Source organism: Acipenser ruthenus, chromosome 5, assembly GCF_902713425.1.
Source record: "Acipenser ruthenus chromosome 5, fAciRut3.2 maternal haplotype, whole genome shotgun sequence".
NCBI classification, from domain to species: domain Eukaryota; kingdom Metazoa; phylum Chordata; class Actinopteri; order Acipenseriformes; family Acipenseridae; genus Acipenser; species Acipenser ruthenus.
The window spans coordinates 76813541-76837708 of record NC_081193.1 but is presented as its reverse complement, the minus strand read 5'-3'; the positions used below and the strand labels follow the sequence as shown (position 1 = coordinate 76837708).

Here is a 24168-nt window from a genome sequence, read left to right as displayed (position 1 = left end):
TCAATAACTGGACAATAGCTTTAATGTGAAATTAAAGCACAGAATGATATATTATAACCCACTTTACAATTTTGCATGATAAAAAAAAAACACACGCTTGTGTAATGTTGGTGTCGATACTTACTGTGGTTTGTTTAAACAAACCGGTCTTTTCAATACAAAATAAACTTTGCAACAAAGGTATTGGTAGAACAAGTGCTAGATGTACTTTCAAACAAGTACCTGCTTCTCGAGACTCGTTGCTGCCACGTATCAGCTAGGCTCAATGTAGACACGTATTTGAAAACATGACACATGTAAAAATAAATACATTAACTGAAACCCCAGCCGGCATACGCCGCCGTCCCCTTGATGCACTGAAGTGTGTGTGCGCAGGAACGAGACGCACGGTGAAGGTGCGTGCAACGGGTGAGCGCACTAACAGTCAGATAGGCATCGCGCGCGAGGGGAAGAAGGTCAATCTCATTTTTTTGTTGTTGTTAACAACCGGTAAAGTATTTTCCACTTGCTTCTTCCAAAATGTTTGGCTGCATGGAATTTTTTTTTTTTTGGTGGGGGAGAATCTATTTGTTGTTTCAATGCAACTCTTAAATGTTACTTTGTTATTTATTTTTTATTGTGCTAGATAAATCATTAACTACCGCTTTTACAAGAGTGGCCTGTCCTGAACTAAATTCATTGTTCAAATTTACACTTCATTTGTTTTTAACATATATGTATACGAACAAGATTTACACAAATAAAATATGAACCTACACATCACATTGTTATAAACTTTTTTAATATGTAAAATGTGCAATACAGTATGAAAAATGTTTTTTTTTTTAATTGTCATCTTAATGATAGCAATGAATATTTTAACATAAACCCTACATCACCACCAGTCTAATTTATTTTATAATAATAGTAATAATAATAATAACAATAACAATACAATTGTAAACAAAAACAGATTGATATTAGACAATATAATAAAAAATGCTGAGTTATATTACAATGACATACAGAGGTCATATTACAAACATGCCAACAGTCCCTATATGGTTGGGGCAGTCCTGATCTCCTAGCAAATGTGCCGCATCCCAATGCATAGGAAGAAAGTCCCGATATTTACCCATAGAAAAAAAATAATTTATTCTGCACAGTAGAGTTAGTGAAAACCACACGCTGTGCTCTTGGCTGACACATCTGCTAACTTATCACTAACTTATACAAAGGTAAGAACGCTTCATTAGGTCTGCTTTTACTATCATGATGGTCGTGTGGTGTTGAATTGGGGGGTACATCTATTATATGATAATGTATATGATCAGCGTCCTGCTGAACAGTTTCCAAATGATGGCAAGTATGATATTACACAGTTTTTATTGCCATCTTAAAAATCGATTCACAAATCTTCAACTAATGTTTAATTTAAAGATTGCTGTTAAGGAAATTGGTCATAGTGTCTCCACAAATTTCTCTATAACATTAGCGTTTGCAACCTAGAAGCGTGTTTTCAAGAGAAAGGTTTCTTGTCAGGGGTTAAAGTGGGGCGTTAAGAAAAAGAAATCTAGGGGGAAAAAATTATATAAATGTTATATTGCTGCAAAACACCATACGCGTTGACTTTAGTGTGCTGGACAACACAAAAACATCAGACCTACAAAAAGAAGTCCGTACCAAGCCAGAACTAAATTAGCAGACTTCTCATCAGCCAGGATCTTCAATAGCTGGACAAGAGCCAAGAAACTCCCCCGCTAGTATTCATTCTGTTGATTTCCCTGATTGTTGGAATAAACAACAATATCTGGAATACAAAGAGAAATAACGAGCATTTTTTCTAAAGGTTCTGGGGTGACGCAAATAAATGAAATACTGTCTATTTAAATACGCTGATTAGTACAAAATACTGATATAAAAATATAAAAATATGGATGTTAAATTCCCAATACCAATACTGGGAAAACCCTGTAAATGAGAGGTGAGAAAGACCTCTGAGGCCTGACCTGTCAATCCAAGCTACCAGCTACCGCGTCTTTTCCTGAGAGTATCATTGCACCTCTGTCCTCTGTCCCCAAGTAAAATCTTAGCTGTGGCCATGGCTGATTCCACTGAAAACACGGACCCCGTTGACTGCCGAAGCTTGTCCATGTATCTTTGTTCGTTGTTTGCCTCTTTCTTGAACAGCATGATGTAACATTTAGGGATGAGGTGGCAGCAAATGATCCCGTAATCCGAGGCCAAAATTGCAGATGCCTGAACCGCAGACCGCTGTTCGCTTTTGTTAACGTAGATCGGAATGAAGCAAACCCATACAAACAGGTAGACCAGCATGCTGAATATAATGTACCCAGTCTCATTATAAGTGTGAGGGATCTTCCTGCCTTTGAAAGCTAACACAAAGCAGATGAAGGCCAGCAGGCCTATATAGCTCAGCATGATCCCGAATCCCACATTCGAACCCTCGCTACACTGAATCAAAACCTCCATGGTCTGGTTAGTTGATCTCTCTTCAACCTGCGGAGAATCAAAGATTAACCACATGGTGCAGATAACCCCTTGCATTACAGCGCAAAACAATATAATTAGGAAAGGCTTGTATATTTTCTTTAGTTTGGCCTGAACCTGGGAATAGCGTTTAAATGCCAGAATGGTCCTAAAGGATTTCACCAGGATACAGGAGACACAGATGGTGAAGCTGATGCCATACAGAGGCTGTCGTATCTGGCAGGTGTATTGATTGGGCTTTCCAATAAAGAGCCCGATGCTGCAGAAGCTGAGCATCAGAGAACCGACAATGAGGTAACACAAGTTGCCGCCTGCAGCTTTTACTGCCGGTGTTTTTAGGTTCACTGTGTAAATCACAGCTATGATGAAAAGCAATACAATCCCAAGGCTGCCGAAAGTAACTAGGACAATTGCATAGCCTTCATCCCAGTGTAAATACATTTCTGTCTTGTTTCGGCACTGCGTTGCTCCTTTCTGAGACCAGGTCTTTCCAGAGCAGGATAGACAGTCTACCATGTCTACAGAGAAGAAAAGAAACAAGGAAGAACATAAGGTATGTTACACGCATGTATAAACTCTGCTAAACTAAAACAACATGTATACTGTATATGTTAAGGACTGTGTTATGGGTTATGACACATTTCAGATGAGGAGAAAAGGTCTATAGCTGGTGCAAATAAGTCTCTGTGCAGTGATTAAAGAGCAACTCACTTCTGCTACTGTATGAAATATCTTAATAATCTTAATATATTCTTCTTGTGATTTAAATAAATTTTGTATATCACTTTCTGTTCCAGTCATCTTGGTGACTAAGTTATAAACGCTTCTGTCGCCTCAGTATGTCTCGTCTCTATAAATGTAGCTGTTACACCAGAGTGTAACCATGACCTGTCCCCCTGCAACACTCTGGAGCTAAGAAATCCATCCGTAGGAAACATCACTAGAGTGTTGCAGGGGGACAAGTTAATAATTACTGATGTACTTTGAGATTTGACATTTCTGATAGCTCTGTTAAGGTCACTGGGGTGCTTTAGACATCTCAGTTTTACAAAGCAGGATGTGGTCATCGGTTCGTGTCCATCCTCCATCTCTACACACCAGAAGTAGATTAAACCATTTTCAATATTTGAAGCTGTGCTGTACATGAAATACTCACCCCACTTATCGGAGTAGGTTCCCTCCGAACAATCTATGCAACTGTAGCAACAGGAGATGTTTGAGACCTTCTTTATTGTGCCTGGTTTACAGGACTCTGAACATTTGGACTCTGGAATCTACAGAGAGAATTGAAAATAAATAAAACTACAGGTAATGTTTAGTGCAATTAATGTTTCGGAATTGTTTTTTAAACAATTTTAACAAAAAACATAAGCCTGTGTATTTAATATTTAAAGAGTAAGTAGATTCAAATGGCATTTGTATTGTTTATTTACATTTCCCTTACTACAGTATATTATGGTGTTTGCAGTCATTCTCAGCAGTTCAGGGGTCTGTTGCTCCCATACTGAGTTATTGTCATGTTTCTCTAAATCTGCCTTTACCTGGCTTTGAGCTGCTTTGGGTTTGTCTGGAGAATCCGAAGTGCCAAGACAGAACAACCTTCCTCATTCCATTCAACTCATGTGACAGTGTGACCTTTCAAGTCTGCCAAGCCCCGCCTACTCTCTATCTATATGAATGTGAACTCAACTCTGAATGTACATACAATGTATTAAACTTACCACTCCAGTGATAAGTGATTCATCAACCTCCACACCGGGTTTATTTAGTTTGTATATCCCGACAACTTTGAACTTGCTATGGCCATTGCCCGTCACCCAGTAGATAAAATCATAACCATTGGCAGAGTCGCCATTCTTATCGAAATAAAACGGGCCATCATCTTGGGAAAAGTTGACCTCTTTAATTTCCTTCAGGAGCTGCAAAAAATAGGGAATTTGTTGATTCTGGGTCCATTGATGAAGAAAGAACATAATTACAGAACATTTACGAATGAGAGGAGCCCATTTAGCTCATCTAAACTTGTCCAGTTCCTAGTAGCTGATTGAACTCACAACTTTGTCAAGTTGGGTCTTGAATTATCCAAGTGATTCTGCCTCAACTACTTGACTATGTAGCCAATTCTATACCCTCATCACTCTGTGTGAAAAGTGTCTCCTTCCCTCTGTCCTAAGTCTATCTCCACTTAATTTCCAACTGTGTCCTCTGGTCCTGGTTTCTGTACTGCTCTTAAAGTATTGGTTAGGGTTAACTGTGTCAACTCCTTTTAAGATTTTAAATAGATCAGTTATGTCCCACCTAGTTCTTCTTTGTTCTAGGCTAAATAGATTCAAATCTTTCAGCATATCTTCTGAAATACATCAGTTGTGTCCCACCTAGTTCTTCTTTGTTCTAGGCTAAATAGATTCAGTTCTTTCAGCATAACTCTGTCCTTTAAGTACAAATTAAGGTACAACTTTTTTTAAGTATTTTTGACAACTAATTCACTCCATACATTCAGCCTTTGTAGTTCCGTCCTTTAAACCCTGGGATTAGTCTGGTTGCTCTCTGTTGGACTCTGTCCAGGGCCACAATGTCCCTTTGGTACTGTGGTGACCAGAATTGGACACAGCACTCTAAGTGCGGTCTCATCAATGCATTCTACAACCGATTCATAACCTCCTTGGATTTGTACTTAACACTTGGCTATAAACCCAAGCATTCTGTTTGCCTTTTCATAGAACAATACACAAAACTGGTGGCAATATTTGGTAGCATAACAAGCTTAGTTCACATGATCATAAGGTTAGGCTTTTCTTTCGGTCTCAAAGTGACTAATTCACCAGTCTGAATTATATTAGAAATTTGACAGTATTTACCTGCCACGGGGGGAAATCAACATGTCTTTCACAAGCAGTATCGTTGCACTTTAGAAGGTTCCTCAAAGCATGTGCTACCACCCTCACTGCTATGTGTGAACTGTATGTCACGTCAATGTTTTCAAACAGAAGGTCATCATTGGCTGAGGATGGATCTGTGTAATTACAAGCCATGGGGGACTTCAGCTTCAGCGACTCTGTGAGGTTGCAAGCTCCTTCCGAAGATGCAGACACACATTTTGTGTAATTGACAAATTCCTCTGTACATTCAAAGCGGAGTCTTTTGTATTCTTCAATAAATTTATTTGTCGCTGTGGGTCCTGGTCGCAGGTTTTTTAAGTACTCTTCAAAACCCGGTATATGTCCTAATTTAAAACTAACTCCGAAGATATTGCCCACTTTGTCGATATTGTGCATTGAGGCCACATCTCTGGCAGCGGACCAACTGTCGCTGGCGATCCATGTCTTAGAGACGTTGCGTTCCAGCAGTTCTGTGAACAGTTTGATGATCAGTTCACTTTTCAGGAATGCAACGATAACATTTGCACTAGAATTTTGGATTTTATTAGCGACAGTCTTGATATTGTTAATGATGTCTCCGTGGCCGATGTACGCTGGAATAAGTTCTTGAAAGGCAATGCATATACCCAGCTGCTCTGCGTTAGCCACAAAGCTTTGCAAAGCAGACTTTCCATAATCATCATCGTTGGCGATCACTCCGACCCAATTCCACTTGAATCTGGCGACAAGTTCAGCTAGAGCTTTAGTCTGGTGAACGTCACTGGGAATGGTGCGTAAAAAAGAAGGATATCTTACTTTGTCACTAAGAATTGAAGCAGATGACGTTGGGCTTATCTGTAAGAAAGAAAACCTTGTAAATGTTTAAAATAATGAAAACAGAGTGGTGTAACAAAGCATGGTGAAAGCATAGGTATGTATTGTAAAGCCCTCAGAGGTATGGCAAAGCATTTTTAAAACATGGGAAACTATTCTAAACTATGTTAGATGCATCGTATAATCACGGGGAAAGCATGGGAAAATTGCAAAATGTATAAGGAGAAACATTTTCCAGCTTTCTGATTTTATGTGTGAAATAAAAAAAATAAATAAATAATTTCTCTCATGTGGTAATAAGTTATACAACAAGATTATTAAACTGTTAATATAAACCTGACTGTTCTGTGTATTTGTGGTGAATTGAAACATGAATCCGCATCCAGTAGGACCAGTAGCGAATTCTGTGGTTGCGGGTGTAAATATTCTGAAATACTAAAAAAAAAAAAAAAAAAGGTTTTATTGTTCTTACCTGTGGGATCAAATGCAGATTGAAGAGTTTTGCAACTGCTATCGACACTTCTGAGTACTGAGCTCCTATCACTGCCTTAACCGTTGGCACGCTGCGGGTGTAGCTGCATTTCACCTCTTTGCTGCCATTATTGGAAAGGAGCAGTTCGGTGGACTGAATGGCTTTGGTGGCGTCAGCACATGTGTCACAGATCATGTACCCCAGCTTGATTCCTGGCAACAGATTAGACTCGTTGATGGTCTCAATGGTATGGATCATAGCAAGCATCCTAACAAATGCCCGGATTCCAAATCTAAAAGGAGCAGAACATTAGAACATAAGACAGACATTTAGCCTTTCAGTGCCCCTCCAGTAACTGATTAATCTCAAAACTATGTTGAGTTGGTTCTTCAAGGATCATAATGATTCAGCATCAACAAGATAACTAGGAAACCCATTCTATACCTTCACCGCTCTCTGCACAAGAACTGTCTCCTATCTTCTGGTCCTGGTATCTGCACTGTGCTTAAAAGTTCATCCTGTTCCTAGTAGCTGATTTAGGTTTCTAAATTTCGATCCTAAAAAGGATCCCAATGATTCAGCATCAACCAGGGGTGAAATTTTGCCAGTACTCACCAGTACTTAATTTAATGCCAGTACTGGGTACTGTGACTTATTTTATCTGCTTTTCACCCAACTAGTCCAGCGTTCCATACGGTCCGTCTCATCCACCTATGGATTTTTATGATTTATCAATAACTTTGTCAAAATAATGTGCTGATAGTGACTACTAATCCTTTTAAAAAAATGGAAAGAAAAAGATAGTTCTTCATTAAGTTTACTGTTATGAAATGTTTAATTTAGTCTCCTGATTAATATTTAACTTTTTTCTTTTAAACCTTCAAAACAATGAATATGACGGAATTTGTCAAATATAGCTGTTTTCTGGGGCATGTGAAATACAGTCCATTTAAGATATGTGTATCAAGGCATTCTGGGAACCGCTCTACAGAGACAAATAATATATAATTATTTTCTTAATGTACATGTGTTTAGTTAAGTGTTTGTACTGTTTTATTTTTGTTTATTTATGAATTAAAAATGTGCATTAGCATTTAACACTAGAATCACCACGGCAGTCATTTTGACGGTTTTCAATTTTAAAATGTAAATTACTCTGCGTGTGTAAAAGATACACGGTTATCCATTCTTGACTTTTCCTAAATACATGTATTAAATACCCTGATGGTGTTTGAAAGGCAGGATTGCAAGTTATAATCCTCTCCACCTAGAACCACCAGAGCAGTCATTTTGATCAATTCTATCATTTTGTACAAGGAATGCACTGTAGAAAATATGTAGGTGAGATTTCATCTTGAAGCTAGCCACAGCGCTTCGGCAGAAACATTTCAATCAGAAAACTGCAAAGCAGCAGGCTGCAGCAGCTTGACCTGGATTCTGTGCTGCACCGAGTGACACACACACACAAGAGAAAACATATGTTACTTATGTTTTAAATTAAAAAATGACTTTTGTTTTTACAGTTTTGTATGTACATATACCTGTTTACACACTAGCTTCTTTTGAAATGTTTATTTTATTAGTTTTTCATTTTTTTGAAGTAGTGCTTTATATGTGGTAAATTAGAAAATAAACCCTTTTATGTTTAATTGTTCATTTAAACACAGCGTTTCGACTGTGCAGATGTTTGATATGATGTGCTTGAATAAAACTTTTGAGTTGTATCCGAGAGTTTGTCTTTCATTTTAATATTGATGTTGTTTAGAATGTAACCGTCATAATGACTGCTGGTGGCGGTTTTAGGTATGAGTATAACTGCTGTGGTTCTAGTGTTAAGCGTGCTTTCTCTGCCTCTTTCTTTATAACTGATGCTAATGCTATGATGGAAGCACTGCTGATGCAAACCCAATGGTGTTTAAGAAAACACTGCATTTATAGTTAATTTCTGTAAATGTAAAATGGGGAAACGTCAGGCTACTGTAGTTCTGCGGGAGTCTTAAACGATGCAAGCTCTCACAGTTCACAGCACACAGCTTTTCAGGAAGTTTGGTGTAGAAACGTCTTACATTTCCCAGTTTACAAAGCACAGATTTTATTCTCGATGTGAAATAATTAAATACATCTTTTAAATTTTACAGCAGATAGTACTTTTTATTTATTTGTTTATTTTAAATTATACAAGAAAGTAGGATTTTTGTGAATACTGATGGTGTTTTTCTTGAAAATTTGATTGCTCTATCTAAAGTGCATTTACAAAACTATTATGAAATCGTACATTAAGAAGAGAAGCTATTTTGTACTTGTGTTTATTCTTCTATGGGTCTGCAAGCAACTTAAACCATTTCACAAAGGGCAACATATGCAAAGATAAATACATTTGTATTAATGTTCTTTCTTTACCAAAGTTATTTTTGGTGCATTACATTTAAATCATCTTATTTTAAATGCATTTTCTTGAAGCGGTGTATTTAATCAAATTTCTTACAATGTGAATGCCTAAATGTGATTATCTTTTTCTTCCTTTGTTTTATGTGTGATGGTGCAGACCACTTAAATGTTTTAAATTATTTTCTGTTCATAGTTATATTCTGTGGAGGCTGTGTGCTCCGGTGGTTAAAGAAAAGGTTTGGAACCAAGAGGTTCCTGGCTTTAAATCCCAGCTAAGCCACTGACTGACTGTGTGACCTTGAGCAAGTCACTTAACCTCCCTGTGCTCTGTCTTTAGGATGAGGTGTGAAACCGAGGTCCTATTTAAGTGACCCTGCAGCAGTGATTGTTGTTGCATAGTTCACAGCTTAGCCTCTGGAAGTTGCCTTGTTAAAGATCTCTGCTAAATAAACAAATAAATAAATACATAAATAATATTATTATATACTGCTAATGTAGTTATTCATTATAAATAACATGTTTAAGCAGGAAACTTGTTTTCATGTCTTCTACAATAAAATCCTTTTTATACTTGTTACCCAACTCACTAAGTTATGCTTACGTTTAAATTAATTAAATAGCTTGCTGCTGGCCATTTATAAGATTGTAATGCTGTACCTGGAGCCACACAAACTTATGCATAATGACTTCATAGTATCATGCCGTTTTTTGTGTTTGTTTGTTTGTTTTAAATAGTTCAGTTAGGTTGGAGCAGTGTGTTTTAACATGCACTTCGTTACTGCAATATGTCAGTAGGTGGCAGTTTTTGTTTTCAAGATTACACTTCCTGCTCTGCTTGGTTGTGGTTGCTTTCTTTGCAGAGGATATTTATTGTTTTATGTATTGTTAATTAAGCTCACTTCATGACTGCTCTCTTCAACTTTTATTCCTACACCTTCCTGTGTGGTTAAAATAATTTTATTGATGTGGAGACAAAGTGTATTCTTAAATTCCCCTTACTGTGCAGCACAGTCTGTGCTCTGAAATTAAAGAACGATAGACAAGTGTAAACACAACCTGAAAATGATAAGGATCTCTGCTGCCATCCGGACCTATGCCAACTTAAATGTGAGTTGCAAATGTAAATAAGTCTTAGAAGTGTAATAATTATTATGCGATATAAAACCATGTTAATTCTGCGGACGCCCATGTACCTACATACATACACACACGGTATTTGGTTTGTATAATGTCCGTTTTCTGAAAACAAGACCTGACAGCCCCACATACCTTTTAACTATTAGACGAAATATTTCCAGAATAAAAAACTGCTGCTATAATCATGATTCGTTTATTATTAATAGCATTATCATTAAATTATACCAAATCGCGTTTTTATTTACAATGAAGGGAACCTATACTGTGTCGCCCAAATGCTTATAAAGTCAACAGAAACATGTATTATGTTTTGCCTTTGTTGTAAATAAAAATGTAAACATTTCGTCTAATAGTTAAAAAGTGCAATATGGGGCTGTCAGGGCTTGTTTTCAAGAGATATTGCCAGGGAAATTATTGTATACAAACCAATACCTAATGTGATCGAGATCACTGATGTGGATTTTGCCTAAATGTATTGTAATGTTGTCAGACTCCCCCCACACTTTACATCAAACGTATAGCCCACAATCGTACTTACTAAAATACATAATAATAAGTAGATAATCAATCTAGACAGAAACGCAACAGTTAAGAGCACATAATATATCGTGTAGGATAAGTAGGCTAATAAGTAAAAAAAAAAAAAATAACAGGGATATGTGTTCTAATCCGAGGCTATTATTGTAGCATGGCCAGGTCCTGTTGTAGGTGAGTACCCAGGGTCTGGAAAGTATCGAGATGATTTCAGAGAATACCAGGGAGATTAATAGTAGTGTTTTACATTAAAAACGTTAGCTTTTTGAAGGATATCTTGAAACAAAACTCCCTCTCTACAGCAGTTACTGCATAGTGTAATATTTCTTAATACTTACCTTTTAAGGTTTAACTTGCAAAGAGTAAGTAGCAAGGTTTCTGAAAAAATATAGTGTTAACGTCCCCACGTGTTGCTACAACTGTTTAAATAACATACATGTGATTTGTTATTTTCATTGTTAACATCTTGACAACTTTTTACACTTATTTCTGCTCCATACCACATCATGGATTGTTATTGCTGTGTTACCTGTTTGACAATGTGGGCAATAATCATTACACTATTAGTGCACTAGAGTGGGCATTGTGAAAATTTGTCAGGATGTAAAATGTTGTCAGGATGTTAACAATGAAAACAAAAAAATAGATATATTATTTAAACAGTTGCAGCAACACGTGGGGACGTGTAGCTATATTTTTCAGAACCCCGCACTTACTCTAAGTGTTATATTACCGTACATGCAAAGAGTACAAAGCTTTCAGTATTTTCAGCTTCTTTGTTTATTGGCTCAATTTTCATAATGTTTACATCCGGCTGTGCATATGAGTACCTGCACTTTTTTGTTGAGAATTTCACCCCTGGCGTCAACAACATGTCTAGTCAACCCATTCCAAACCCTTACCATTCTGTGTAAATAAGTGTCTCCCACCCTGTCATAGTCCTGGAGACAAGGAACTGAAACAAAAAAAGCAATACTTACTCAGAACACTGGAAGTTGTCAGGCTGAGTGCGGTTACCTATATTTCCCACATTTGAATGGCAAGGATAGAGCCCTCCAATAATGACATCGCCAGGGGCAAATGCCCCGCACACGTCTATGGGGTAGTCACACGAGGTAACCAAGTTCACCAATAAAGCACAGCCAAGCACTAGCATGTGAAGCTGAGAACACATTGTGTCCTTCTGGTATTATACGAATATCCCAATGAAAAGCTGCCTGAATACTCAGTCTACAGTATCTGTGACTTGTCTTGAGTGCAAACAATCACTGAATGCTGTATTAATCCCCTGATCTTATATACATTACATACTGTAATGCAAACAAGTACAACCTGATTCTATTCGGTATGTGCTTCCTCATTGCTGTAAATCTTTTCTGTATCATGGATAAAACTGACAGTTCCTGTAAACAAAGACAGTAAGCATCATAACTACAAAGAAGAGTCAGTTTTCTTTGCACGGGCAGCTGTACAGCTTTTACGTGTCTCATCTCATTACCATACTTCAGTGCCTTTGCTATTATTATTTATTTCTTAGCTGATGCCCTTATCCAGGACGACTGACAATTGTTACAAGCTATCACATTATTTTTACATACAATTACCCATTTATACAGTTGGGTTTTTACTGGAGCAATCTAGGTAAAGTACCTTGCTCAAGAGTACAGCAGCATTGTCCCTCAGCTAGGATTGAACCCACGACCCTCCGGTCAAGAGTCCAGAGCCCTAACCACTACTCCACACTGCTGCCCCTATGCTGCTTTACACTACACTAATTTTGCACTGCTCCACTTTTCAGAGCTTTGCTCCAAAATACTATTTTCATTTTTCAATACAACCTCATTAGGAAAGTCTTTTCAGGAAGTTATATTCCAATTAACAAATATAGTGATGTGCTGGTTTTATGTTCAATGTTTCACTGTGGTAAACTGCTTTATTTAATTACAGTAGTAATTAAATGGACCATTGAGTGTCACACCCTCACAAATATTCAAGCATATATTACTTTAAAAGTCATTCATTTAACATATTTGGCGAACTGAATATACAGATAAAAATTAGAAATCACTTTCTTTATGGTTTTTCTATCATTTCTAGTAGTTCCATTGAAAGATATAAATTAAACCAGAGATTCAGCTTTATAATAAACAATAAATTATTACATAACATGCATTAAATGAAAAATAACATGCAAAAACTAATTTCATATGTTGACAAAAGTATTTGGGCACCCTTACATTAATATTTTGTGTGCCCACCCTTTTTTTCCTTTAAAGCTTGCAGTCTTTTTTTGTATTTTGAAACCAGTTCCTGGCAACTTTCTGGAGATATTTTTGCCCATTCTTCATCACATACAGATTTGAGTTCTGCGATCGACTTTGGGTTCCTTTTTGCAACAGCAGCCTTCAAGTCAATCCACAACATCTCTGGGGACTGAGATGGCCAATCCATAACTGCAATCTTCCTTTTTTTCAGAAATTCTTTTGTTTACTTCACAGAATGCTTATCCTGCTGGAATACAAACTTCCATCTAATAAGCCTTCTAGCACTGTGTAACAAATGAGAGTGCAAAATGTATTGATATTTTGTAGCATTAATTGATCCTTCTACAATACTAATTCACCAGTGCCTAAGGAAGACAAACAAGCCCATACCATCACACAACCCCCACCATGTTTAACACTGGGCATGATGAACTTTTCTTTAAATTCTTCTCCTCTCTTCTTCCAAACATATTGTTACTTTCTTGCAGAGTTGTAATCGAGTTCCAATTTTTGTGACTCCAGTCAAGTCGAGTCACACAGGGTTAATACTCAAGTTGAGTCGAGTCGAGTCTTTGACATGCCAAACTCGAGTCGAGTCAATTCGAGTCATGCCTATCTGGCTCGAGTCAATTCGAGTCATTAGTTCTGACAGTTTGAGACAGTTTGATTTAATCAGATTCATTTTATAGGAGATTAGCAATCTACAAGTAAAAAGAAAAGAACATTTCAATTAAAAATACAAAATTTAGATGCACAATAATGTGGTCATACTTGCCCCACTGATGTTCACCATTAAAGGTCCACAGTTTCTGTCTTGTGTTTTGTCTTTCTATTTCAGTGAATTCCTTGGCCTATTTATAAGCAGATTTTGTTATTGACCATACAGGGGCCCTTTTACCTATGCTCAATTGGGTTGGATGTACAGTAATGGATACCACAAAACAAAAGAATGCATTGAACCATTTATTTACAATTTTACTGATGGCAGCCTGGGTGTTTTTCACCTTTTCTCAACAGTGAAACTCCCTGATAGTTTTTTTCAAATACCTTAATTTTGTGGCATAAGAGTTTGATATTTCATATAGAGATCTTGCGAAAAGGGTTCAAACACAGCAGCTAGAAAGGAAAACAGTCCAAGTAATGCAACTGTGGTGAAATCTGAGTTTTAAAACCATTGCGTACTCGCACATACGCTCCAGTTCAAAATCAATAAACTCAACCTAATTTGCTTAATATTACAGAAAGAAATGTATCTGAAAGGCTAAGAGTTTAGCATAATAATTCATGTTACAAAATAAGTAATTTGTGTTATTTTCAGATGAAAAAGGGTTGTTCACTAATACATTTAAAAAAAAAAAGTGAAAATATTTCACACAGAACACATCGCATCATAAACCCTTTAACCACCTATACTTCGCACAGTAAAATCCCAATTGTTTGACTACATAAAATCACCGATGTAGTTAAAATGCGTAAAAGTACTGTAATACTAAGAGGTCAGTTGTCATCAGAAGAAGGGCTGGGTTTATTGAAAACAAAACTGATTGCATAATTTATTTTATCATAAAGACTATGACTCGAGGGAGACTTCTGGGCCGGGATTCGAGTCAAGTCACCGAAAATTTTGGATTCATCTGACCATAAAATTTGGTTGAAGAAATCAAGCTTCTTCAAGTATTCAATGGAAAACTCCAATCGCTTTCTTTTGTGTATTGTTTTTAACAAAGGTTTGCATCTTGGTTTTTGCCCGTGGATATTCATCTTCTTAAGGTATTTTTGAATTGTTCGCACGTGAATTTCTTGACCATCTTCTCTCGATTCTTGTGTCAAATCTTTTGCAGTAATCCGAGGATTTTGCAGGGCTGCTCGATTAATTCTTCTTCCAGGTTTTGCAGAAATCATTCTTGGTCTTCCACACCTGGAGCTTGCTGCAGTAGTTCCTGTTCTCCTGTGTTTGTCAATAATAGCCCACACAGTGTTTTTTCTGTAAACCGTCTTTCTGGTAGTTTCTCCTTTTTTGTTTAATTGTATCACTGCCATTGTGAGTTTTAACAATTTATGTTTCTTCAATTTATGTTTATCTTTTCTGAATCACAAATTTCCAATTTATTTTACAGCACTTGATGATTATGTATTTATTTATTCTATAATTATCATCTGGTCATTATAATTGTCAATAATTAGCAACAAATGGGTTTCATACGAAATATGTTGACTGCCCAAATACCTTTGTCAAAGTATGAAATTAGTTTTTGCATGTTATTTTTTCATTTTCTGTGTGTTATGTAACAATGTGTTGTTTTATTATAAAGCTGAATCTCTACTTTTATTTTTTTTACTTATTTTAATAGAATAATTAGAATTTATAAAACTCACTTTCTTTGTGGTTTTTCTCATTTTTTTAAACTGCCCAGATACTTTTATCTGCGACTGTATATTTGAAAAGGGGTGAGGCATAAGGTTGTTTGGGAAATTATTATTATTATTATTATTTATTTCTTAGCAGACGCCCTTATCCAGGGCGACTTACAATCGCAAGCAAATACAAATACATTCAAGTGTTACAATATAAGTCATACAATAAGAACAAGAAATACAATAATTCTCAAGTGTGACAAACCACAATTCAATAATACAGCAGATAATAGTGAAAGTTACATCAGGATATGAAATGATTGGTCACAGCCCTGAAAATACCAGATTCACTTTACGACAAGATGAGATGAATTTGAATGGCATGCACACAATCCTACCTTACCAAACATATCTAAAAATAATTCAAGTTATGTTTTTGTTGCATGCAGTCAGCACAGAGAGAAAAATGCTGGGTGATTCCACAGGAATGCACGTGACTAATCGTTAATGGGTTTCAGGCTTTAGTATATCATACAGTACTGGGCTTAATACTAGAATAATTATCATTTACATTTAACAGCATGGTGATACTGGTGAGAGCAGGACAAGACTCGCCACACATACGTGAAAACTACATTTGAAACACTCCAATCTCAGCGTCTTCACAACATGTCAATCAAAGGCAGAGGCCCAGCCCTTGATAGGTTTCACAGAAGCAGATGAGCAGCAGCAGGGGGTCCCAAATCCTGATCCAATTAGAGGCCACAGCTTCACTCTGCCCTTCCCTCCTGAAGTTCACTGAGGCAGCCTCTGCTATTCTGGGAAGTCCTGAACAGGAGTCTTTATTTGCTCCCCAAACACACACATCCTCACCACTAAGTCATGTCAGTGAAAAGGGCCTTGTTTTTAATTGTTTAAGCCACATGAAACAGCTACTTTTTTTTTTTTTTTTTTTTTCTCTGTGAGAACTAGACTGGTGGCTTGAGGCTAAAATGCCACTTCTGCAATTTTGTGCACACTTCATGGGCACTGACTGTAATAGCTGGTATACCAGTACTTTGAAACACTGCTGGATAACTATTGAAATGTATGTTTACAAGTGTTTGGTGGCTACTGCTAATAAAGTTGAGAGTATGTTTCTACTGTGTGTCAGGTCTCTCATACAAAGTGCATGTTGTAAAATATTTTAATTAATTAAATCTAATTTTGTTAAATCTGTTTAGAATGTTTTGCTTATTATATATATATATATATATATATATATATATATATATATATATATATATATATATATATAATTTAAAAAAAGAACAGCTGTGCAATGCAATGCTTAACCCCAATGAGGTGCCGACCATATAAGGCAATTGTATATTAAAACAAAAGAAAGTCTGTTTGGGTTTACACTCACTTCTCAAATCAATCCACCAACCTTGACTTATAGATTGAAGTCCAAAAGACCAATTGGTCGCACATTCAAAATCAGGACAATATTTACTGTAGTCTTTCAAAAACGATTTTCTTCGTTTTATGAGTTAAAACATGTTTTTAACTAAACCGAGCAAACAAACAAAACGGTAGTAGAACTACGCGTTTCGACACAACAGGTCTTCATCAGGTTCACAATCCATCATCATTGTCCACTATCTATGTCCTAGCATAACTTTCTGTTGTATGGAATTGCAGATGTTCAATGGAGGAAGGGGTGGTGGGCTGGCATTAGCATTCATAGTAACATGGATATGGGGGATGGGAGCACTTTAAGAACAGGACACCCATGTGACAGACGTATGACACATTGATATTGTCACCTGCAAAACTGGAAGTGTATGAGGTACACTGCTATGAAACAGTGTTTACATGGGTGAGTGGAATGTACTGTGTCATGTCAGTTTGAGAGGGCAGCACCAACAACATGGATCAACCAAGAGTTTTTCAGTGTCATGCTAGATGAGCAATAGAATACAATTTAATGGGAGGGATGGCCTCATCGTCACAGTTGGGCTGTAGACGTTGTGCTGTAATATCACTATGTTCTGTATTCTCCAGTGTTTTAGGACTATGTTGGCAGATGACACACAAATGTGTTCTGTAAATATCCATCCTTATGCAGTGCAGATGGATGTCTCTTGTGTTATCTGTATAGTTGTATGTTGTTCGTCTTAATTGATGATGGCTTCTGTGATTGCTTGCGTTGCCTTGCCCCTTCCACTGCTTGTAAGGGGGTGGGAGGGAATGCAGTTAAGGTTAAACCCTAAAATCGTATTTCCCTACTTTTTTTGTTTTAATATAACTGATGCATTACTATAGAAAGTCTACACCCCCTTGAACTTTTTTCACATTTTGTTGTGTCAGTGCCTCAGAGTTTCATCCATTTAAATGATGATTTTTTTCCACTTATCTACACACCATACTCCACACTGTTAAGGGAAGTATAAAAAAATTATATATTAAAAATACAAAACTGAAAGATCATAATTGGATAAGTGTCCACCTCCCTGAGTTAATACTTGGTGGAAGCACCTTTGGCAGCAATTACAGCTGTGAGTCTATTGGGATAGGTCTCTACCAACTTTGCACACCTAGATTTGGCAATATTTGACCATTCTTCTTTACAAAACTGTTCAAGCTCTGTCAAGTTCCTTGGGGAGCGTTGATGGACAGCAATCTTCAAGTCATGCCACACATTTTCGATTGGATTTAGGTCGGGGCTCTGACTGGGCCACTCAAGGACATTTACCTTTTTGTTCCTTAGCCACTCCAGTGTAGCTTTGGCTGTGTGCTTTGGGTCATTGTCATGCTGAAAGGTGAACTTCTGTCCCAGTTTCAGCTTTCTTGCAGAGGGCAGCAGGTTTTCCTCAAGGACTTCTCTGTACTTTGCTCCATTCATTTTCCCTTTTATCCTGACAAGTGCCCCAGTCCCTGCTGATGAGAAACATCCCCATAATATGATGCTGCCACCACCATGCTTCACGGTAGGGATGGTGTTCTTTCGGTGATGCGCTGTGTTGGGCCAAACATAACGTTTTGCATTTAGGCCAAAAAGTTCCATTTTAGTTTTGTCAGACCACAAAACTTTTTGCCACATGGCAACAGAATCTCCTGAGTGTTTTTTTGCATACTTCAAATGGGATTCAAGGTGGGCTTTCTTGAATAATGGCTTTCTTCTTGCCACACTACCATACAGGCCAGATTTGTGGAGTGCTAGGATATTGTTGTTACATGCACATTTTGACCAGTCTTGGCCATAAAAGCCTGTAGCTCTAGCAAAGTTGCAATTGGCCTCTTGGTAGCCTCTCTGATCAGTCTTCTTCTTGCTCGGTCATCCAGTTTGGAGGGACGGTCTGATCTAGGCAGGGTCTTGGTGGTGCCATACACCTTCCACTTCTTAATAATCGTCTTGACCGTGCTCCAAGGGACATTCAAGGCCTTTGATATTTTTTTATACCCATCCCCTGATCTGTGCCTTTCAACAACTTTGTCCCGGAGTTCTTTTGAAAGTGCCTTGGTGCTCATGGTTGAGTCTTTGCTTTGAAATGCACTACCCAGCAGAGGGAACCTACAGGAACTTCTGTATTTATCCTGAAATCTTGTGAATCACTACAATTTAACACACTTAACTTGGTGTGTGATTTTGAAGACGATTGGTTACACCTGAGCTAATTTAGGATTGCTATTACAAGGTGGGTGGACACTTATCCAACCAAGCTATTTCAGTTTTTATTTTTAAATAATTTTCTACAAATTTCTAGAATATTTTTTTCACTTGGAAGTTGTGTGTAGCATGTAGCTTTTATAACAGACTGAGGCAGAATCTTGGCTTTGAAACTGGCTACAAAGCTGCACGCAAAATTGAGGTGGATTTACAGCGGGAGGTGGTACCTTGTAAAAAGCAGACAACGTTGGACAATTTCTTATTTTAAAATTGTGTTCTTTAGAACTGATTGTAAGTACAAAATATGTTTGATGTTTGCTTTACTCTAAGGACAACTGTAGTACATCGTTGTGTAGTACTATTTAAGCCTACTCCCTTTTTGTTGTTTTACACATGTGTGAAGAAAACAGTTCTATGTTTGGGTATTTCATGTTTCTCATGTTCATTTGTTAACATTTAAAACACATGTATTTCAGTGCCATATTTGTACAGTAGGCCTATATATTATTGTTCCATACAAATACACTTGAAAACAGGGGCTTTTCGCTTATTAGCAACTTTCGGTTAATGACAACTTTTTGCTGGGAACCGAGAGGTTGTTAATAAGCGGCATCTTCATGAAAATTTTAAACATATTTAAAATGATAAATGTTTGCTGCATCATTTTTATGCAAACTGACTTTAAAAAAATCTCGGTCTTAGCACTTCAGACCATAAGATCAGTAGCACATTGTATTAACATGATTTAAAATAAATAAATAAATAAAAAAGAATGGAATGGAGTTTAGTTTCACTGGAGCCAGATCATAAAGTTTGGCTGTATAAAGTGGATCAGGCTCGGATTCCACTCACCCGTCATTGTCATCCAACAGTAGTGCTGGACGCACCGTATCAAGGCAAATTGACCAATGAAAATCAACTACGTCAACGCCATTCAGTTGCTGTATTTCAAATCATCGGAAGTGCATACTATACTAAAGAAAAAAAATGAAGACAGAACACTAAAAGATTAACAACAATTAACTCCTGCAGATTAAGCTGTTAAAATACGGATGTTGTATTATGTTCTATTCATTGTTGTTACACTCTGTGTAGTTATCAATGAGGGGTATGTGCAGCAATGCAAGTACTTGTCATGAGTGCGTTTTAGCATTATTTTGATTGCTGTAACGTAGGTAGTTTTTGTTATTGCCTTTTGATACCGTACATGCATGCCAACAGTCCCTATATGGTCGGGATAGTCCCAATTTCCTAGCAAATGTCCCCCGTCCAAATGCATTGGAAGAAAGTCTTGATATTTACCCGTAGGAAAAAAATCATTTATTCTGCACAGTAGAGTTAGTGAAAACCACACACTGTGCTCTTTGTGCGGCTGACACATCTGCTGATCACTAACTTAAACAAAGGTAAAGAACACTTCATTATGTCTATTTTTACTGATGGTCGTGTGGTGTTGAGTTGGGGGATACATCTATTATATGATAATATACATGAACAGTATGACCGTATCCATAAGAAAATAACTGCATTTATCCTGCATGATGGCAGATTTGGCAAATGTGTGATTCCTAAAGATTTTTTAGCAGTTGATTCGGTATAATAAATAAATAACTTGGTGACTCTCTTAACTGTTTAAACTGTGTACTACAGATGGATCAAGGCTTGCCATGATGTTTTGTTGTTTGTCTATTTTATACTCCCCCCCGTGGAAATTTGACAAATTGCACCCTGTATGTATGTATGTATATATATACAGTATATATATATATACAGTGTGTGTATTATTATGGTTAACTGCTGTTTATATATATATATATATATATATATATATATATATATATATATATATATATATATATATATATATATATATATATATATGAAGATATAAGCAGCAAATAAAATGTAATTGTGTTTACGACTAAAACTGGCATCAAGATATCTAACTAAACAGAAATGTCTGCAATTCCAATCAATGATGAACGCCCATCTGTATTTCCCCGAAATAATAAACACTTTCCTGTAGAGTTCATGACAATAGGCTGTTACTCAATGCTGAAATTCATCAGATGTTTACAATGCATTCCCATGCAGGTGCCTGCTCATAACTGACATTCTTAACGCAGTGATTTCAGTGAAACTTGTGTTTGATTGTATCATGTCAGGGAAAGCCCTGGTGCTGTTAATACATTCAGGTGCAATAATGTACTAAAATGTGTAATCCCTTATAAAAGTTTCCCATAGTAAAACCGTGGCAAGGTATAATTAATCATTGTTATTGACTATTAACACAAATGTAAGCATGGTAAAACATTAAAAAACATGGCAACCCATGGTAAACTATTGTAAAGTATAACCATGGAAAAAGTGAAAGATGAACTGTGGTAAACTTTTATAAGAGTTAATCAAAAACACACCATCTGTCCAACATAGTGGGCTGTGACGGGGTACACCCCGCCCCTATGTGTATTATATTATTTGTGTTTGTGGTGGAGTGTCCCGCCCCTATATATTTATTTATTATTATTTGTATTTTTGTTTGTGGCGCAGTTCAAAGCGCTGCGTATTTGTTGTTGTTTTTATATTTTAAAAACCCCGTGAGGATGCGTGGCTGATCAGCTACTGATTATTTAACTAGCTGACAGTCACGCATCCTTACTAAACGCGTGCAGACTGTGGTCGAGGGGTAATAAGATAATTAACAGCTAGTTAACCCCTCGGCCAGAGTATATATGAGATTAGTCTGAAAACTTACATTATATTTATTGATTTAAATATACAGTATATATAAATATACAAAATGTTTTTAAATTTGAAATGCCCAATTTTATGTTGATCAGGAGGACCAAAAGTTACTGTGTTCTGGTTAAACTAACCTAAGCAACGGCTATGAAGCAGCGAGGGCCCAGCCTGTAACGTTTCCTTCTGTTCAGATGGAACAAGACAAAACTATTGAGAACCCTCAAAATGGAACCAGTGGTGTAACCAGTAGTAACCAGGGATCAGTATTAGGTCCTCTGCTATTCCTAATATACATTAATGATTTAGATTCTGGTATAGTAAGCAAACTTGTTAAATTTGCAGACGACACAAAAATAGGAGGAGTGGCAAACACTGTTGCAACAGCGAAGGTCATTCAAAAATGATCTAGACAGCATTCAGAACTGGGCAGACACATGGCAAATGACATTTAATAGAGAAAAGTGTAAGGTACTGCATGCAGGAAATAAAAATGTGCATTATAAATATCATATGGCAGATACTTAAATTGAAGAAGGAATCTATGAAAAAGACCTAGGAATTTATGTTGACTCTAGACAATGTGGGGACGCTATAAAAAAGGCCAACAAGATACTCGGATATATTGTGAAAAGTGAAATCAAGGGAAGTAATGTTAAAACTTTACTAATGTAAGACCTCATCTAGAATATTGTGTTCAGTTCTGGTCACCTTGTTAAAAAAAGGATATTGCTGCTCTAGAAAGAGTGCAAAGAAGAGCAACCAGAATTATCCTGGGTTTAAAAGACAGGCTAAAAGAATTGAATCTATTCAGTCTTGAACAAAGAAGACTACGCAGTGATCTGATTCAAGCATTCAAAATTCTAAAAGGTACTGACAATGTCGACCCAGGGGACTTTTCAACCTGAAAAAAGAAACAAGGACCACGGGTCACAAATGGAGATTAGATAAAGGGGCATTCAGAACAGAAAATAGGAGGCACTTTTTTTACACAGAGAATTGTGAGGGCCTGGAACCAACTCCCCAGTAATGTTGTTGAAGCTCACACCCTGGGATCCTTCAAGAAGCTGCTTGATGAGATTCTGGGATCAATAAGCTACTATCAACCAAATGAGCAAGATGGGCCGAATGACCTCCGCTCGTTTGTAAACTTTCTTATGTTCTTAGCTACTGTTTGTGTATTGGTAGCTGGGTGAAGGAACTGCTGTAGACAATATGGAACATTTTGTTTTATAATCTGCAGAAAACTGTTGCTTGAAGTAATTGAGAAGGGCTTCTAGTTGAAAGTCAATGCATTTTGCTAAGTTTCTTTTAGTATGTATTTTAGAGTGTTTTATGCTTATCGATTATATATTTTTAGACTACAGCTTTGTCATGCTAGTCAAAGCAATGGATATGATGACAAGCCTGCGATTCCAATTCCAATTCCATCCTATACTGCCTTCTGCTAACTGAATACATTTTCTCGAACTGAATGTTTGTGGGTTGTCAAGTTTTCCCACCAGGTTCTTTAGTAAGCAGGTATTTGAAAAATCCAAGTTGTACAAGACAGTGTTTCCTTAGCTTTCCTTAGCCCCCTAAACCAGAAACAGACCCCCATGTCTTCTTATGTATTCATTTATTGTTTTCGCAATTTGTAATTTTTTTAAAATTATTTTAAACCCCGTTTTTTTCCCCAATTTACAATGCCCAGCTTGAATATCGCCTCACCGCTGCAGCCCGCTTACCGATTAGCAGGTTTTTAATGAACGTCCTTCAGGCTGTCAAGTTATCACAAACTTGTTAAAATGCCACTGACCCCAGGAGGCCTGGTCCTAGTCTGGAAAGTCACCGGCTTGACCCGTCCACTCAAAACCCTTTAAAAAGCCATTTTATACTGCTTTCTCTTATTAGCACAATTTATTACAAATGTACCATTACACGTATGTCTGTAAAAGGCAAGTGTGTGAGCTTTCAAAGCAATTACATTTCCTTAACTGTTTTGGCAGTCTTCCCATTGCTTTTGCAATTTATCTTTTTTTTTTTTTTTTATCTGCTACTCAGTAGCAGAAACCTGTCTGGTGACTGGTTGCAGTTCCCAAGACATATCAGCCAAATGATAGAGCCAAACTTGCTCTATCAGGGAAACTTGCAGAGAAGTAAAATGGCTGTAGGTGTTTAGAAAACAGGTATTTACCTCTTCTCAAAAACATAGTTAATTGAAGTAAAGACTTTAACAATCTGCCCCAAGACACTAAGAAATGCACTGTCTTACTTCCTTATTTTCGTGTTGACTAAAGATGAGCCATGCAGTGTCCTGACATCTATAGTCCCCTGAAACCAAGTTCCAAGCCACAAAGTGGCTTTGTGTTCTCTCAGCTTTAGAAGTCAAGAGGCTAAATTCTCAAAGTTATTTACTGAAACATTGAATAAGAAACCATCTAAGACTGTTTGCAAGGCTAGCCC

The 24168-nt window shown here is 37.0% G+C and overlaps 1 protein-coding gene across 2 annotated transcripts; it reads right to left on the bottom strand.

The window, feature by feature from the left end:
- Nucleotides 1–752: 752 nt before the first annotated feature.
- On the bottom strand, nt 753–11998 carry LOC117402788 (G-protein coupled receptor family C group 6 member A). Of its 2 annotated transcripts, none has more exons than XM_034004242.3 (6): nt 11694–11998; nt 6655–6946; nt 5349–6203; nt 4212–4409; nt 3647–3764; nt 753–3008 (listed from the first exon to the last, which is right to left on the bottom strand). In XM_034004242.3, the coding sequence occupies exons 1-6, from the start codon at nt 11885–11887 to the stop codon at nt 2002–2004; spliced, it is 2664 nt and encodes an 887-aa protein (XP_033860133.1). In that variant the 5' UTR covers nt 11888–11998; the 3' UTR covers nt 753–2001. The 2 variants fall into 2 exon arrangements, with proteins under 2 accessions (XP_033860133.1, XP_058880522.1); XM_059024539.1 differs by having other exon boundaries at nt 6655–6866; nt 11694–11816.
- Between the last annotated feature and the right edge of the window lie 12170 nt (nt 11999–24168).

Bases quoted from the DNA above. Each gene is read 5' to 3' on its own strand.
- LOC117402788 (XM_034004242.3), bottom strand. From the start codon at position 11,887: ATGTGTTCTCAGCTTCACATGCTAGTGCTTGGCTGTGCTTTATTGGTG. The intron at 3,765-4,211 runs GTAAGTTTAATA...TTCTCTCTGTAG, and splicing joins AATCACTTATCACTGGAGTG to ATTCCAGAGTCCAAATGTTC. The intron at 3,009-3,646 runs GTGAGTATTTCA...TCTTCTCTGTAG, and splicing joins AACCTACTCCGATAAGTGGG to ACATGGTAGACTGTCTATCC.